The following is a 16,834-nucleotide window of genomic DNA, read 5'->3' on the forward strand; positions in this document are numbered from 1 at the left end:
CCGCAGTTCCCGTAATTGCCTTTTTAAAGTATATTATCGGACTCTTTATTATCCTGTCATTTTTCCCTCGCAGGCTCTCCAGAGGGAACGAAAGTGAATGAACTTCAGCATTTGCAGCTCCGTCCACCTGTCACTCTCGGGAAGAGTGCTGGTTCCTAGGTGCGCTGCCATTTAGGGGAATTCAAACTGGCTTGTTCAAAAGGCTACAGGCTTCCTCCAAGCTTTAAATCGATGCTTGTAATAATAGTTAACAACAATATTAATAATTAACCGACAATTTTAACAGCAGGCAGCACGTGTATCCCGTTTGACGCTGCTAGCTCGTATTTGTTAGCTATTGGACCGAAGTCGCTTTCTAAGAAATGACCGTACAGTCACCACCTACTGTTGTGGCAACAAACGTTCTGCCGTACTGACAATGTGTGGGGCACCTCCTAAAAAACAAACGGGTTGTAGAGTTTTCTATGTCTGAAAATGGAGTGTTTGCGGTAAGAGGATTTACGGTAAACCTCAAACAATGAGGGAAGTCTGTCTAAGGACCGGACGCTTCGTCCACAATGTGCAACCTGCACCCAATCCTCGTCTATTTTTCATTGACAATCGGCTGCAGCATTTTCCTCGGGCCAGGGAGATGCAATGCCTTTCAAACGGCGCGTCATTTCCGTATGAATTGTAGTTTTGAACAGTTTGTTATGGGCAAGGGCTCGGGTTACCTTTAAGACGTTGGACTCGACACCCTTTAAAGACCTAACGCTCCCGGACGACCATTCAAGGAATCTGGTTTTCTCTTTTTAAAAAGTGTACATTAAGGAAGGTTTGTGGTAGTTTTCCGACAGGCTTTTGGTGTAGGAGATCTGAAGGTGGTCCCTCTTTCAACGCTGTTAAAGTTTGCAGAAAGCGCGTTACGATAAGTAGACGGCGCACGCCAGGTGCCGCAGGAGTGTGAAGCTTTGTCAAATGGGAAATGCCGGGAGGAGAGTGAGAAAGATCAAACCACTGCAACCAAGGGATCTGAAGTCTGCAGAAGCAGAAGATAATCAGCGTGGGTTTCCGATCCTCTGTCCTGGCCTCTGGCATCACAAGCCTGTTCTCGACTCTGTGACTGAGGGGTAAATTAGAAGGTGAACAAGCAAGTGAGTGCATAGTGACTTCTGTAAATTGGGGGACATCCTCCAGCGTAGAAAGGGATTAATCTAGACGCAGTGTAAGTAATTGACAATGATGCACGTTTAGAGTAACACATACAAACTGCTGGAGGAACCCAGCAGGTCGCTGGAAAAGAAATAAATAGTCGATGTTTTGGGACGAGACCCTTCTTCAGGACTCGTGTTCACGTAATTGTTTACTGCCTTGCATGTCAGGCAAGTTTTCGTTTGCTTAACTTTGACTTTTCCAGCGGTAATTCTTGCGTGACATCTTCTAAAATAGTTCCTGGCCCATTTAAGTTTTGTGTACATCTTTTACATTAAACGCATTTCTGTGCGAAAAAAAAACGCGGGTTAATCGTGTTTTCACGGGGATATGTTGTAAAGGCGCAGAAGTTGATGGCGCAAAATTTGAACAGCTTCGGGTAGTATTTTGGTGCCAAGGTCTCGGAAAAACGAGGTAAGCATTCTTCCTATAGGGGATTTTAATCTTGCTTTTCAGAGTGTCAGTTATAAAAATGTTCCTTGTTTCAGGTGAATGTTTGCAATTTCCCTGTTTACCCAATGAGAGAAAGTTTTGAACGATTAAATTCATTGGCTTAAAATCTTAAAGGTGATTTGTTTGCGACTGCAGATCATTCAGTTCGGCCCTGTGATTTAAACTTCGTAAGAGTGGATTAAACACGATAATTAACGTTAATTAAGATGGAATTTAAAAGAAGAATCTATTAGTACTAGCTGTACAATAGTCACCTAAGTGAATCAATTTATTTCAAATACGAAGAAATGTTTAAATTGAGATGTCTCCCCTGTGAGTATGCTTTGACTTTCCATTCATCCATCACGCGGATGCAATGGAGCGCATCACGACACTTTTGTCTGATGTAACACTGTGCCTAACCAGTTAGTCCTAAACTCTGCCGCTAATTTAAACTTTAGTTCAACGATCTGGGTTCATCGAAGTTTTGAATGTACCTTTCAAAAATTATTCTGAGATTTGATTAAATTGCGATGTAGGTCGCAGTGAAGAAAAAAAAGATATATTATTTTAACTTCTTGAATGATTTCGAACTGGTTGCAGAGACTGATCAAATGTCTGGTGAATACAGCGTTTCCTTAGAGTATCTGTCTAATTGACACTCTGAACCAAAGAACAAAAAAATTCGAATTGCAGATGTGTCTTCTTTCATTGTGTCCATCCAGCGAGAAGGACCATTGGGGTTCGATATTTGGGTTTACGGATTATTCGTTGTCAAGTGCTGATCCATGCATGCCAAATATCTTGTTTATACTTGAGGGTTATCGCCAGAGCAGTGTGGTCACATAAGGCTTAACTCCAGGTTTGGAGAGAAAAGAGTTCCAGCGAAAGGTTATCAGTCTAAAACGTTCATTCCATTCTTTCCTTCCACAGATGCTAACCGACCCGCTGAGTATTTCCAAATATTACTGTTTGTTGCGATGTCAGTGAGAAATCGACCCACACCTCTTCTTGTACCGCACAGGTAGATTTACAAATTAACTTTCGGGTTACATTTAAACAATACCGATGCTAATGCTAAAGTTAGTGTGTGGAAATCTCTTCTCAAAGGCAACCAAGGCTTCAGCCCTCCCAACGACGGACGGACACCATAAAAAACGCGGTGGATTCGTTCGCACGCCTAGTATATTGAGTCCGTCTCTAGTGCATTATAAAAGATCGGTGACATTAGACTCCCCGTTTGAAAATCGAAGGTTGTTCACCCGCTTTGGGAGGAATGCGAGAAATCGAAAGAACAGTTTTTACTTGTTTATTTCGGATTGCGAAAATACGACCACGGTATTCAAGTCTTTCCAGAAACGATGCAGCAAAACCTGCAATTTGGAAGGCTTACGTACCGTTGTCGATTCCTTTGTCTGTCTCGTGAATCTCAAAATCGGAATTATAGTTTCAAAATCAGGGGCCGTGGGAATTCCCCAGCAACACCAGATAGCCTAGATCGTTCAGAAGGTCAGGGCATGCTCCGTGTCCTTTTTTTATTTGTTAGAATTATCTTCCCATTACAGTAAAGTAAAATCAAATATATTCAGCTGCAAGATACGATGAATTCAAACAGAATTATAAATTAATTTCAGTCAAACAGCATAAACCGAATCCTCGCCTCTTACAAAGTTAAGGAAATGCCATCTCATTCCGCAAGAACTATAAGATATTAACTTTATTCAGATAGATATATTGCGAGTAGTTAAAGGCATACATAGTGGCCTATATTTCACCATCTGGCCTATTTATTTCACCAGATGCTGACATGTCATGCATTGCAATGTGACAGTTGAACATTTGGACCTCGCACGCTGTGCGGACAAAAACATTTCTGGGCTCTGAGGCGAGCTGCAGCATCACTGACCTTGGCAGGCAGACTGCAAGTGCCTGCTGCTGCCTGCAGAATGCTCCGTTGGAGAGTGATGACTTCATTTAAACACAACGTGGGGGTTTAATACCTTTTACCAAATTATCCCTAGCAGATGTGTCGTTGAAATTGTCCCGCTGTAGCTGTAGAATGAGGCGCAGGTTACTTTGCGTGTTCTGTCACGTGATAGAGCTTTCCGCCCTTGTCGTTTTATCTCGCTATCTTCTAATAAAATCTCCCACGTGACACAAACTTTACGCTTCCAGGTAAAGATCGTTGATCAAAATCTCAAATGAGGTTTGAACTCTCGAATCGCTCACTGCCTTGTGTTCTAGCGATAAGTTCTGCCCAGCCCGCTGAGTATCATGATGTTTGCTACTTATTTTTTGTGGGTTTTTGGAGTCTGATACATTGCTCAAGAAATTGATTTTGGACGAATTCACTTTAAAGGCGCTGTGAGGCCGTAGTTTGTACATTCACTATTGGCAGGATTAGGCGTGAAACAAAAAAAACACACACTGGGTGTATATTTACACCTTTCAAATCAGTGTTATTCTGTATGAACACAGCACTGCTCTGTTTCCAAAGAATGCAGATTGCGTCTTTACCCGGCTTAAGTGTCAATGCCGCCTGACCTCCCAACCACCGGCGCAGTGTGAAATCCGTTTGGCAACATACCTGGTGCAAAATAAATGACTGGACTTCTTCAAATTAAAAAAAAAATCTTAAGTTCATTTTATCATTTGTCCAAACAAATCAAATGTCGAGATATGGACGTTCTGACCACTCTTGCTCCCGGCGGTCTCCGACACAGTACATGAGAGATGTGTTGGGATGTTAAGAAGATGGCTTTATGCTGGGGGGTGGGGGGGGGGAGAAGGTCATCTCTCTGGCTGCTAGCAGCTCTGCATCGGATTCTCAGAATTTCCTCCTTAAATCTTCGGCAACTAGATTTCACCAGATTTCTTGCTACCTATTTCGGTTGTTTTATGATGTTTAAAACTCTGTGATGGAATGGTTTAGCGGATATTTTAAAACGTAGGCGTTTGAAAGGGCCACCTTCAGATCCTATGGTTATTTTCATGGTTGGTATGGGTTATTGTTGATATCAGAGTTCTTTCTTCCTGTCCTGGAATGCGGCTCAGTTTTGCTGGCAAGTCTTGTAATTTCATTCGGAGAACCATCCTATTCCCTCAGAAGCCTGCACTCAAGTTTGCACAAGGGGTCATGGTGACAGCTTTTACCCAAGATGACTAGCGTATAAGCGGTCTAGAAGTTATAAATCTAGAGGTGTTGGTTGAAAAAAACGCTGCGCTGTGGTGGCAAGCGTCTGGAATGTGGGTTGTCCGATTTGATAAAAATTACACGAAAGTATGCAAAACCCCTAAAATAAGTGGACAATACAATTTAGATTAAGATTTGCTTCTCAAATGAATTGATTTTTGTTACACTGTGGGGTGGGATGCAGTTACAGGGATTGGAGGGAAATGCAACTTGAGATGAGGGGAAACCTATGGTATGGTTAAATCAGCTCAACGTTCGATCAATAAACATACTGATGAATCCGGCGTATAATTCTCAGACGAGTTGTTAGACTGAATTATAGATTATTGCTTAAGGCGGAGCTTTCATTTACTCATTGAGCACCAATTTCCATAAAACGTGAACTTTGTTTAATTACTATTTATTACCCGTCAGAAACAAGGTTGTATTGTTTCATGGGGATCCCGTAATTAAAGACGTTGACCGAGAAAGTAAGATTGTTCACTTTATACATGGGAGAGAGAATCTACAATTCCAAATTAAATTCACTTCAAGTAATGAAAAGGGGTCTCGGCCTGAAACGTCGACTGTATATTTTCTTCCATAGATGCTGTCTGATCTGCTGAATTCCTCCAGCATTTTGTGTCTGTTGCTTTGGATTGCCAGCATTTGCAGAATTTCTCGTGTTTATAATCGTAACTCTCCGTGTTTCCAGAATGTAGGAGCTTGTCTTGTTTCATTAGTGTTTTAAAATAATTATGTGTTCTAATTCATATGTTGCACTGTTTTGACAAGGTGCGCAACGATGTTACAATTTTGCACAGTGGAGGAGAATTGGCCAAGTAACCTCGATCTCGAGCAATTTCTGTAAAACAATTCGACAGCAATAGACCAAAATAAGTTTAATATTTACTAATTATGTTGGATAGCTTTTAAAGTACTTTAATAACATTGATTGTTTTCTTCACAACTAAACACAATGCACTTAAAGAGAAGGGTATGAATTGTCACTGATCTGGCATTTTACCTGTTTCTTGCTTCGCTGATGTTGACTAATTTGTTGAGCATTTTTGCCTTTGGAGAATTTTATAATCAGTTTGTATGATTTGGACTTTACCTTACCTACTGGATCTGGTTGGTATTGTATTACTATTAAGAATAAAAGTGTGGGGATACCATTAAATGAGCAAAACTGCTAGCATTTTTTATTAACCAAGAAGGAACATGTACAGAATAAATATGCTACAAATCTGTTAAGCGATGTGAGCTATCAAATAATTACATTATATCATACACAGAATGCTGGAAAAACTCAACAGGTCAGGCAGCATCTATGGAAAAGAATAAAAAGTTGTGTTTCAGGCCCACAGGGTCTTGACATGAAATGTCATCTCATTATTCATTTCTGTAGACGCTACCTGACATGTTGAGTTCTTCCAGCATTTTATATATGTTACTCTGGATTTCCAGCTTCTGCAGAATCCTTTGTGTTTATAAATTGCATTATAAAAGTTTAACGAGCAGGTATTTTTCTGCTAAGTAATGTGAAATCTTTTCAAACTACTTCTGTTTTTGATCCTTGGTTTATTATGAGCAGACATCGGGGTAACTGCAGAGAATCTGGTTGATACATATGGAATTGATTAATCCTGATGTTTTAATGGTGTTTTTTATACTTTGAAACATAAATACAAATAAATTCTATATGAACCCGATTAAGATTTGTTATGTATATATGTACATATATTTTGATGGATAAAAATTTGCCCGAGAATGGCAAGTAGTGCATCTTTGATCTACTGGATTGTAAGTTCTTCCATGGGAAAAGGTTGTAAACTGCCACTGCTAAGAGAAAGGTCAACTGGCTTAAGGACAACTTATCAGAAAACCATGAAATTTCAACCAAATATAACCCTGGGAATTTTAGACAATTTGCTTCTTTGTGCATGTTTTGTGTTTGTACTGTCTGTGCTATTAAATATGTAATGACTAGGGAGTATTTAATTTTACTCATTTAAGTATTTGGAACTACCCAAGAAATTCTGTTTACTCAGATTGTTTCTGCCAAATTAGTAGTTGGATGAAAGCTAGAAGTTTCTCTTTGTTGGTATTATAAAAAGAGGATAAAAATGGAGGCATACTTTTTATGAGGTTTAGAAATGGAGGACAGAAAATAATACTGGTCAGAGGAAAATGGTTTATGAAGAAGATCAGTCAAAATGTAGACCTTTGAGATATAAAATACTATATTTCTGTTTAATTAAATATATAATATCCATTTAATATAAAGTGGCAAGCTAGATAAGCTACTTTGTTACTGGCAGGCCTAAAGCTACAATGAAATAGATGTAAAGGATAGAGGATTATATTGTGAATCTGATCTCTTCCTCTGAATACTGTAGATACTAATGTCAAATAAATTGATACACATTGTGACAATAAGAGAAAACAAATAATAAAATACATAGATTTGTTTGGAGGGGAAACTTGCTATGTGTGGTGATTGAATGAAGGTCCAAAGCTCTAAACGTATTTTACATTATAGCAGAATATCCAGGCAGATTACCAATAAGTGCATGGAAAACAATTTATGAAAACACAATCTCAAAATAGATAATTAGTTGATATGTTTCTGCTTTCTTTACAGGGCAGCCAAAACTAAAATGATCCATCAGTTACAGGTAATGAGCATGGCACACTTGAACGCTTTAAGTTATCGTTCTCTTTTGAAGAGTGCACATCCAGAAGAACTTGAATAATGGGATCAATGACAAAAAAAATCGATAAAACTTATCAGCCTGGACACAAAATATCCTGTAAAAGTCATCTTTGAAAACCAAAAAAGTTACAGATACTGGAAATCTAAAATAAAATCTATAAACACTCAGCTGCTCAGGCAATATCCTTGGAAAAAGTGTGAAGATTTCATGCCAAAGACTGTTCATCAGAAATGAGAAAAGAAGGAAGCAAGTTAGTTTTAAGTTGCAAAGAGGATGAGGGATGTTTGATTATTATGGGGCCAGGTTTTGGTGTGTTGATAAGCAGTCAATGAGGCCAACTAGTTGAGGATACAAAAACGGATATACTTCTGGAGAAAGCAGGTGGGCTTGAAAGTGAGAGTTTTCAATATGAAAACCTGCTCACCTTGGCAAAAGAGTATATGGATGAAGGAGAAATTGATCGAGCCTCTGCTCAGAAAGAGTTAGAGGATTCTCAGATGATCTCTGTGTAACACAGTGGCAGAGAGGGATTATATGTCCATGGTAAGGATGAACCAATTGGGACCAAAACATTGAAAATTACCAAATTGGTGGAAAACGTTTGCATTACAGATATAAGTAGGAAGGGACTGGGCCATGGCAGCTATGACTCAGGTAATAACACTCTTCTTTCTGAGTCATGAATTATATTACGAGTCCCACCCAGGGACTTGAGCACAATGATCTAAACTGTCAATCCAGTGGAGCACAGGGAAAGAAGTGAATTGTTCAGAAGATGATGTTAAAGATCCCACAGTATTACTAAGAAGAACAGATGATTGTCCCTTATTTCCCAATGAATGTTCAACCCTTAAATCAATTTTATAGAAAATGAAAAGTCTGGTCATTATTATTTTGTAGATGGGAGCAAATCAGTTATCACATTTCCTGCATTATCATAGTAATCACTCTTCAAAAAGCAATTAATTAGTTGTAAATTGATTTGGGTCATACCGAGGTTGTGATGATTCTAAAGAATGCAAGCTTGTCTTTCTTTAAGCTGTGGCTATTAACAACCATTTGGTACTGAGTGAATATCTTCATCCTTCTCTTTATTTCTAGATTGTTTGTGTGTGTGTGTGTGTATGTGTATACACACACACACACACACACACACAATTGATTTATTTCAAAAGGGCACGATATTTGTAATCCAGCTCAACTCAATGTTCTGATGCATAATGTTTCCCATAAAAGTAATGCAATAAAAGCAGTCTATATTATTTGCTGATCACTGACAGTAGAAACACCAATATTGTCTGTTGACAGACGAGTCTAATATCATTTACAATAATTTCACTGGTAAAGAGTCTGTGGGGCTGAAACTTCAAAATGCGTCCATTACAAAGTTCAGCTTGATTGTTTATTAGTAATTCTGCTATTATTGTTCACTGTCTATTAATGCTTTCTCAGATAATGTATAAAATCTCGACATTATCTAGCTGTGTCACTCCTCCAATCAGATTTAATTTGTTTTGATACCTCTAAATGCAGAAGCTCATGAACTCTAACTAAATGTGCCCATTGCAGAAAATGTATCTTTACCATATATTGCACATTCACTCTGCATAAATTAATGCACGGGGTTCGATATTTATCATTTTTTTTTGCGTGGAGACTTGAAAGATGCCCCGTGATACTAAAATTGAAGGCTTTTATTACACTCAACGTGTATGATGTTCGATTAACTTTGCATATCTTCATCATTGAAGTCTCATAAAAATGACGTCCAGATTCTCCACCAAGCTATTTGTATTTATGATTTTAAAAACCCTGAAAATACTGGAAACATTCAACAGTTCAAGGTACTGTGGAAAGAGAAGCGGTTAACATTTCAGACCGGGGACCTTTATACAGTAATTAGAACTAGGACGGTGAGATACGTACATGTTTGTTTACCGTAGCAGAGATGGTTTGTGACATGTGGGTGGGGAACAAAGTGAATATGTCTGATAGTTTGGCCCAGGTGACTAAATGTAATTAATAAGCAGCAGTTACAATCACATTAAGGTTCTTTGTGTAAAATGTTGCTAATTTTAAAGATGTGGGACTGAGCGAAAATGATGAAGCAGAAATAGCCACTCTGTTACAGAAAGAAAGTCAGAGTCAGTTATATTAAGATAAATAATTCGATAATTGTGCCCGGATCTGTTGTGGTAGACAAGAAGCAAGTCATCTCTCGCTTTGATGTGCATCCCAGTGCTGCCTACCCCTTGTGCCACTGTGGTTTCCATTTCCATGATGATTTTCTACACCAGACAAATGATAGTAAATGCACTTTTTTTTTGTTTGGCTGTGTGATTCCAACATTCTCTACAGCTTTATTATCATTGACCTTTTGTAATAGTTTTAAAAAAGGAATAACCTAAGATCAACATTGGGCTGGGGAGAATTATAATCATAGGAGATTCTCTAGATGCTGGAAATCCAAAGCAACACACACGAAATGCTGGAGGAACTCACCAGCTGGAGGGAATAAATGTTTGAAGATTCTGGTGAGAATTATTCGTGGTCACTTTTACCTCTTAAAACGATCTTAATTCCACAGTGTACAATTTTTTTTTCCCTGTAGAAATGAACCGGCAAAAGAAATAGGGTCAATTTGAAACCCAATTTAAGATTGATTGGCTGATATTAGTGCAGAGCGAATAGGGTTCCTGGTTGCCTCCGGGCTATTAAAAATAAACTGCCATTGGCTACTTGCTTTCACGCAGGACTGGGGTTTACATTTCGTGTCAATAGTAAACTCAGATGAAGCCCAACAATAGGAATCCGCTCAGTCACGTTGTTACACCAGATACACCTTTGCCTCAGAGAAGTTGGAATTGAAAACTTTAAACCTATCAGTTTTCACATTCGAGTATCAAGTATATTCGAAACCATAATGCACCAGTGTTCAAGTGGCAGCACTTTTAGTTGCAGTCCAGTTTTGCTACCGTCACAAACTTGCTATTTCGGCGTGTGAGCGTTTCCTGGCTGATCCACCAAATTTGCCCTCACAGAATTTGCGGCCATCCTTTATAATAAAGTTCGTTTGATGTGAATTTTGATCATTGAGAATGGTGTTTCCTTGAAGTAAGATGAAGAAAATAAATATCTGGAGCTTCAATTTATATACTTTTTATATACTTTTATATACTTTCACCAAGATCTCAGATTTTAAAACGTTACCTCAGCTTCCGAAAGTGATAATATTTTACAATGGAATTATTGTTATTCATTTTAATGAATTTTAATTTCTCTCACCTTGGCGCAATTGAATCTAGTAATATAAACAAAGCCAAGATTGTAGTATGCATAGCGGGATTATGTTAGGGCATTCCTGTAATGAACAGATAGAGGTACATAATTTCATTTACCGGTAATTTAAAGTCAGCTTTTCCCTTAACGTCAATTATACTTTACATAAATTTTGAATTACGTGTGCTTTAATGTGGACATTATATTAATTTTCAATTATATGATCAGTGTTTGAAAATATGCTATAAAATTCGATTTTTACTCCTGTGGTTTATAATTTGTAATGGAAGTTCTGCAGTCCGGTTTCAGTTAAAATATGATTTTCTTAGGTCCTGGAACGGTAACAGTCACGATGTTTTGACCAGAGTGGAGCTGGAACATCGGAAACATTTTAACTGAAGGAATTCGTTTTAATTTTGACCACTACCATCATTCTGTTCGACATGCCTGCTTGTTCTCAGCAACATAACTTCTCAGTGAATATTCAATTTGCACTCTAACATTTAGTATAAAATGTATTTTTCTACATTAACTCAATGAAATTCAGTTCGCAATTTCGTATATATTGTAAGTGGGGTTAACCCTACCGAACGGAATTGCTTTCACTGGTGTGCGAAGGTCTGTAATCGATATTTGGTAACTGCAGCAGAATTTAAGCAAAATGGAAGGATGTTGCTTTGTCATCAGTCTGAAGCAATGCAAAATGTATTAGCAAAATTTATTGGCTATCCGTAAAACTGCGGAAAATAAATGTGGTAAAAATAAAAACATTGCACAAAGTGAATAATGTCCATTTGTGATAAAGTTAACCACCACTGCATCAAATTCTATGAATTAAAATTGTTTACAAAATTGCTCGCCCTTTTACAGTAACGTGAATATGCAAATTTACCACTTGTAACATTGTTCCGAAAGGGTGTGTTATTTTAAGCTCCTCTGTTATCTGTTTAAATCCATAATAATTTTCGTAGAGGTAGATGTGGCTTTGAGCCAAACCGTCCCAGCAAACCGGATTCATCTACAATCCCAGCGCATCCCCAGCTCGGCCAAACAGGGTACTGTATAATGAGTTTAACGTTGAGACTATAATAATTTCCATTCCAAGTTGGCCCCGAGGAAAGTGTGAGGGAATTGGGAATACCGCAGCAGATTTGAACTGAATTCCCATAGACTACAGCGCTAGTGGAAAAGTGCTGGTCTGAATTTAAAGAAAGAGACATTGATACCTTTTATTTCAGGAGAGTTCCGAAAACCGCTTTTTTAGCAAGTAGATTTTGTAACTTTCTTCTTTAAACTCCCAACGAATGACAATGACCAGAAGAAATAACCTAAGGGCTTCTGCGAATTATATGGTCAGCGGGTCAGACCCGGCTGTTTATTTGGAAGGGTTGAAACTCCAGTAAAAAGCGAGGTTAATGTAAACATTAATAATAAAGAAATGACTTTCTCCTGTTTCGCGATAACTTCAGCAGTGGATGTTAATATCTATTAAAATGAACATTAAGAACAATTTGGAAGTGCGCTATTTTTTTAAAGAAAGCAATACGTGAAAAGTACTCAATGAATAATTTAATCGGCCCCTTTCCGACTTTTAAGGATCCAGACACACGGATATCTGAATCAAGTAACACGCGAAGGTGGATTTACTAGTATTTTTCCAAGAGCAATGGCTCCATCTCTCGCGACTACATAATGACATGTTTTGCCGGCTTCGGGGGAAGACGTGTTTCAGTGTTCGACCACGGCAACATCTGAACGTCTAACCGAAGCTGTGGGCTGGCGACGGGGCGGATGCCTTTTCACATCGCATGTTCGTTCAGTGCTGCGCTGGGACTGTTTACTTGGCCGTTGAACTGGGGTAAGTGACGTTTCAAGTAGGTGGTGAGTGTTTTATCTGTGAAACATTTTTGCTTCACTCGCTAGAACTGAGTCAAAAGCAAAGTGTGCATGGAACGGTTAACACATAGTTCGCTATTCTGCCCATCCCCCCATCTCCCTGTTTCGTCCCCGTCATAAAGATGTTAATACGTTTAGTTCATAAACTAGCTATTCTACCCAGAGAAATATGATTCAAATTATTGTAGAGGTAATGCAGTGCAGGTTTCGGAAAATACCTAATGTGATATGCCTGTGATTTATAAGTGTATTAACTTCGGGTGCGAGCAGAGCTCGAGCGTTCTCTCGTTGCGGCGATGCATAATAAAATCTTGTATCGGATGCGAACCGAGCGCCCCTCCCACGTGAATGAACATAACCTTCTGGTAGATGGGTGAACGTGCTGGATTTGGAGACGTGCCTAGCAATGCGATGGCTTGCGTTGTCAGTTGTACGACACGTCGCCTTTCATTCGTCCCCTTAGGCTCACCACGGCAGCACTGGCATCATTCTGCTGAAGAGAACCAACAGGACCTTAGCGGCACAGTCTGGGCTAAAAATCGACTAAGAAACAAGAGGGGGAGAGAAAAATAACGCTTCTGTCCTGGATTCGCGTGCTTTCGTCGTTTACCGGTTTCATTAACTGTGAGTTCGAACGGCTTAGAATGCGGGACTCCAACTTTCAGAGCTGTCATGATCCACGTTAAAGACCGGAGCAAAAGCTACACTTTAACCGTAGAAATTGGAGATAGCAGTTTGGGATCCATTCCTTCTCCACCAATCTTTGGTGCACTGATTAAAAGTATCATCGTCTTTGCATAAACACTCTCCCAATAGCCGAGTAGCCATGGCGATGCTTATAAAAAGTAAGCTTTCAAACGTTGCGACTTCTGTTTCTAACAAATCTCAGGCTAAAGTTAGCGGGGTTTTCGCGCGGATGGGGTTTCAGGCGGCTACAGATGAGGAAGCGGTTGGGTTTGCACAATGTGACGACCTGGACTATGAGCATCGCCAGGGTTTGCAGATGGACATTTTGAAAACCGAAGAGGTGTCCGGAGAAGCCGAACCAGTGGATGAGGGTGACAGTCACTATCAGAGAGACGGAGCTGGTCTGCCTCCTTCCACCTCTAAAGACGGGGAGCCATGCACGGAATTAGCAGCTCAGGGAAAGCCCAAAATCACTGCCTGGGAAGCAGGCTGGAATGTGACCAATGCAATTCAGGTAACTTCTCCATTCACTCATTCGTTACTTTCAATAGTTCGCCCTGGCGACAAACTGCAGATTTTGCTGTTAACTCATTGCGGAATAAAGTTGCTGCATGGGTATAGATTGCATCTGATCTGTATGATATTCCCTGATCAAACATGATTATGTAATGAAATACGTCTCGAGCAGGGTAATGGAAACCCAAGGGTCAATATACCATTAAATAGACATGGAAGTAAATAACCTATACACCAAACAGTAAAATATGATGTACTTTGGTTAGAATCGTAGCCATTTTAGTCAACATACATTGTATATAAACATTTGTCAATTTGTTTATAATTAAGCTGCAATATTCAGTCTTCTAAATGCTATGTTATTATAGCAATGAGCTTCCCGTTTAGTCTGAGAGTAAATGCGTTACATTGATGAAAAAAACATTTGCCCACTTTACGTCGTGTCTTGCAGGGTATGTTCGTCCTGGGCTTGCCCTATGCTATTCTGCATGGAGGATATCTAGGATTATTTTTAATCATTTTCGCTGCTGTTGTGTGTTGCTACACGGGGAAGATCCTGATCGCCTGTCTGTACGAAGAAAACGAAGACGGGGAGCTGGTGAGAGTAAGGGACTCCTATGTAGACATTGCAAATGCCTGCTGCGCCCCTCGCTTTCCAAAGCTGGGTGGTAGAGTCGTGAATGTAGCCCAGATCATTGAGTTAATAATGACTTGCGTATTGTACGTTGTTGTAAGTGGGAACCTTATGTATAACAGTTTCCCAAATCTGCCCATCTCTCAGAAATCGTGGTCTATTTTGGCCACTGCAGTGCTGTTACCTTGCGCGTTCCTTAAAAATCTGAAAGCGGTCTCCAAGTTCAGCTTGCTCTGCACTCTGGCACATTTTGTAATTAACATCTTAGTGATCGCCTACTGTTTGTCTAGAGCCCGGGACTGGGCCTGGGATAAAGTCAAATTTTACATTGATGTCAAAAAATTCCCAATTTCCATAGGCATTATCGTTTTTAGCTACACTTCACAAATCTTCCTGCCATCGCTGGAGGGCAACATGAAGAGCCCCAAAGAATTTCACAGTATGATGAACTGGACACATATTGCAGCGTGTATACTCAAGGGACTGTTTGCTCTGGTAGCTTTCCTGACCTGGGCAGATGCAACAAAAGAGGTAATCACAGACAATCTCCCGTCTACTATCCGAGCAGTGGTTAACATTTTCCTAGTTGCCAAAGCTTTGCTCTCCTATCCATTGCCATTTTTCGCAGCTGTAGAAGTCTTAGAGAAATCCTTTTTCCAAGAGGGCAGGATTGCAATGTTTACCAATTGTTATGGGGCCGATGGTAAAATCAAATCCTGGGGATTAGCTTTAAGATGCGTCCTCGTGGTCTTGACCTTGCTGATGGCCATGTATATCCCCCATTTCGCTTTGCTAATGGGCCTGACAGGTAGCCTCACGGGCGCTGGCCTCTGTTTTCTGCTCCCCAGTCTCTTCCACCTCAAACTTCTGTGGAGACAGTTGCAGTGGCATCATGTATTTTTCGATGTCTCCATATTTGTTATCGGTTCTATATGCAGCGTGTCTGGGTTTATCCATTCGTTAGAGGGCCTGATCGAAGCGTTCAATTCGAATGTAAGTGATTGAGGGTGTATTTGGGCATGTGTTACGTTTCTCGTAGATCTACAAAACATCTCAGATAGTCGCCAATTTTAATTTTGTGCAAAATCCAAAAAAGTTACCCAAAATGGTCCAATATCTGCATTACTGTGTGAAAAGAACTACAATTAAATTATCACCGCATTGCGGCAACCGACGCTACTACAAATCAACGTGATATAATTGAAGATGGCAGGCCAGCCTTCAGAAATACCTTGAGGTACTTCCAGAGTATTCCCAATATGCAGTGGTGCCGGAGTCTGCTAGAATCAACACGCTTCCTGACATTATAGGATTTCAACAGTCTTTAGGAAAGAGATGGAAGCGTCTTAAAATCCATGTTTAATATATGGAAGAGACTATATGTGCTAACTAAGCGATTGTCTTATGAATTTGTGGAACTGTTTTAAAACGTATGTGTGGTGTGGTTATACATGGCGGAATGTAAAAAAAAGTTTATCTCGAAGTATACATTGTGTAATATATATATTTAAAATATATATGGTCTAATAAATGAGAGTATCTAATTCATTTTTGCTAGTATTATTTAAAATACGTATTCATTTTGCTAGTATTATTTAAAACGTCGAAATCGGCACAATAACTTGCATTTCAACGGGATTGGCCGATCGTTGTGCAAAACTATATCGTTTATTAATTCAATTCGACATGTTTAAACAACAATGACGCCTGTGCATTAAACGCTCATGGTAGAAGCTCCACACTACGTCCATATGTGAATATCATCCATCAGTTTTTAAATTATCTATTCACTCGGTCCTTTTAATGATCACAGATCTGTCACCCTTTCTAAATAAACCACAGACCGCATCACATTTCATTCTTAGAACGGTATACGGATGGGAGTTGGTTGAGGAGATCCTACTAACTTGAATTTGGTTATTAATGGCTTTATTACATTAACAATTGACACAATACGAATTATTGGCCACTTGGTTTTATATTAGCATACCTGTTAATTCATTTTGAAATTATGCATCAAACAGTATTTGATTTCGCAACAATTTGTAAATTAGCCGGTAATAATAGGTCAGTGTTGAGTGTACTGCAATGCGATATCGCTGAATTGAAATACTAGAGCCGATTGTTTTTATCAAGCATTATGTCTTATTAGCAAACTGCATGTTGCTGAACACGAATTCCAAACTTACAACTTTTTAACTGAAACAGCAAAGGAATATATCGTTCAGCATCTTATTTATTATCAAATTTCACGTCACATGCCGGTGATAATAAACCTGATTCTGATTCTGAGTCAGATTTGATCCA

The 16,834-nt window shown here is 39.3% G+C and overlaps 1 protein-coding gene and 1 long non-coding RNA gene across 2 annotated transcripts; both read left to right on the forward strand.

The window, feature by feature from the left end:
* The first annotated feature begins 423 nt into the window (after positions 1 to 423).
* LOC134336384 (uncharacterized) lies at positions 424 to 12,121 on the forward strand. Its single transcript, XR_010015785.1, has 4 exons — positions 424 to 1,133; positions 2,557 to 2,647; positions 7,443 to 7,476; positions 11,124 to 12,121. It is a non-coding gene; the product is annotated as an uncharacterized LOC134336384 (long non-coding RNA).
* A 673-nt stretch (positions 12,122 to 12,794) lies between these two features.
* LOC134336387 (vesicular inhibitory amino acid transporter) lies at positions 12,795 to 16,075 on the forward strand. The gene is made up of 2 exons (XM_063030558.1): positions 12,795 to 13,891; positions 14,345 to 16,075. The coding sequence occupies exons 1-2, from the start codon at positions 13,517 to 13,519 to the stop codon at positions 15,530 to 15,532; spliced, it is 1,563 nt and encodes a 520-aa protein (XP_062886628.1). The 5' UTR covers positions 12,795 to 13,516; the 3' UTR covers positions 15,533 to 16,075.
* Positions 16,076 to 16,834: the final 759 nt, after the last annotated feature.

This window comes from Mobula hypostoma, chromosome 2 (assembly GCF_963921235.1).
Source record: "Mobula hypostoma chromosome 2, sMobHyp1.1, whole genome shotgun sequence".
In the NCBI taxonomy this organism is placed as follows: domain Eukaryota; kingdom Metazoa; phylum Chordata; class Chondrichthyes; order Myliobatiformes; family Myliobatidae; genus Mobula; species Mobula hypostoma.

Excerpts from the sequence above, each read along its gene's own strand:
- LOC134336387 (XM_063030558.1), top strand. The coding sequence starts at position 13,517 with ATGGCGATGCTTATAAAAAGTAAGCTTTCAAACGTTGCGACTTCTGTT. Across the intron at positions 13,892-14,344 it reads ATGTGACCAATGCAATTCAG|GGTATGTTCGTCCTGGGCTT; the intron begins GTAACTTCTCCA and ends CGTGTCTTGCAG.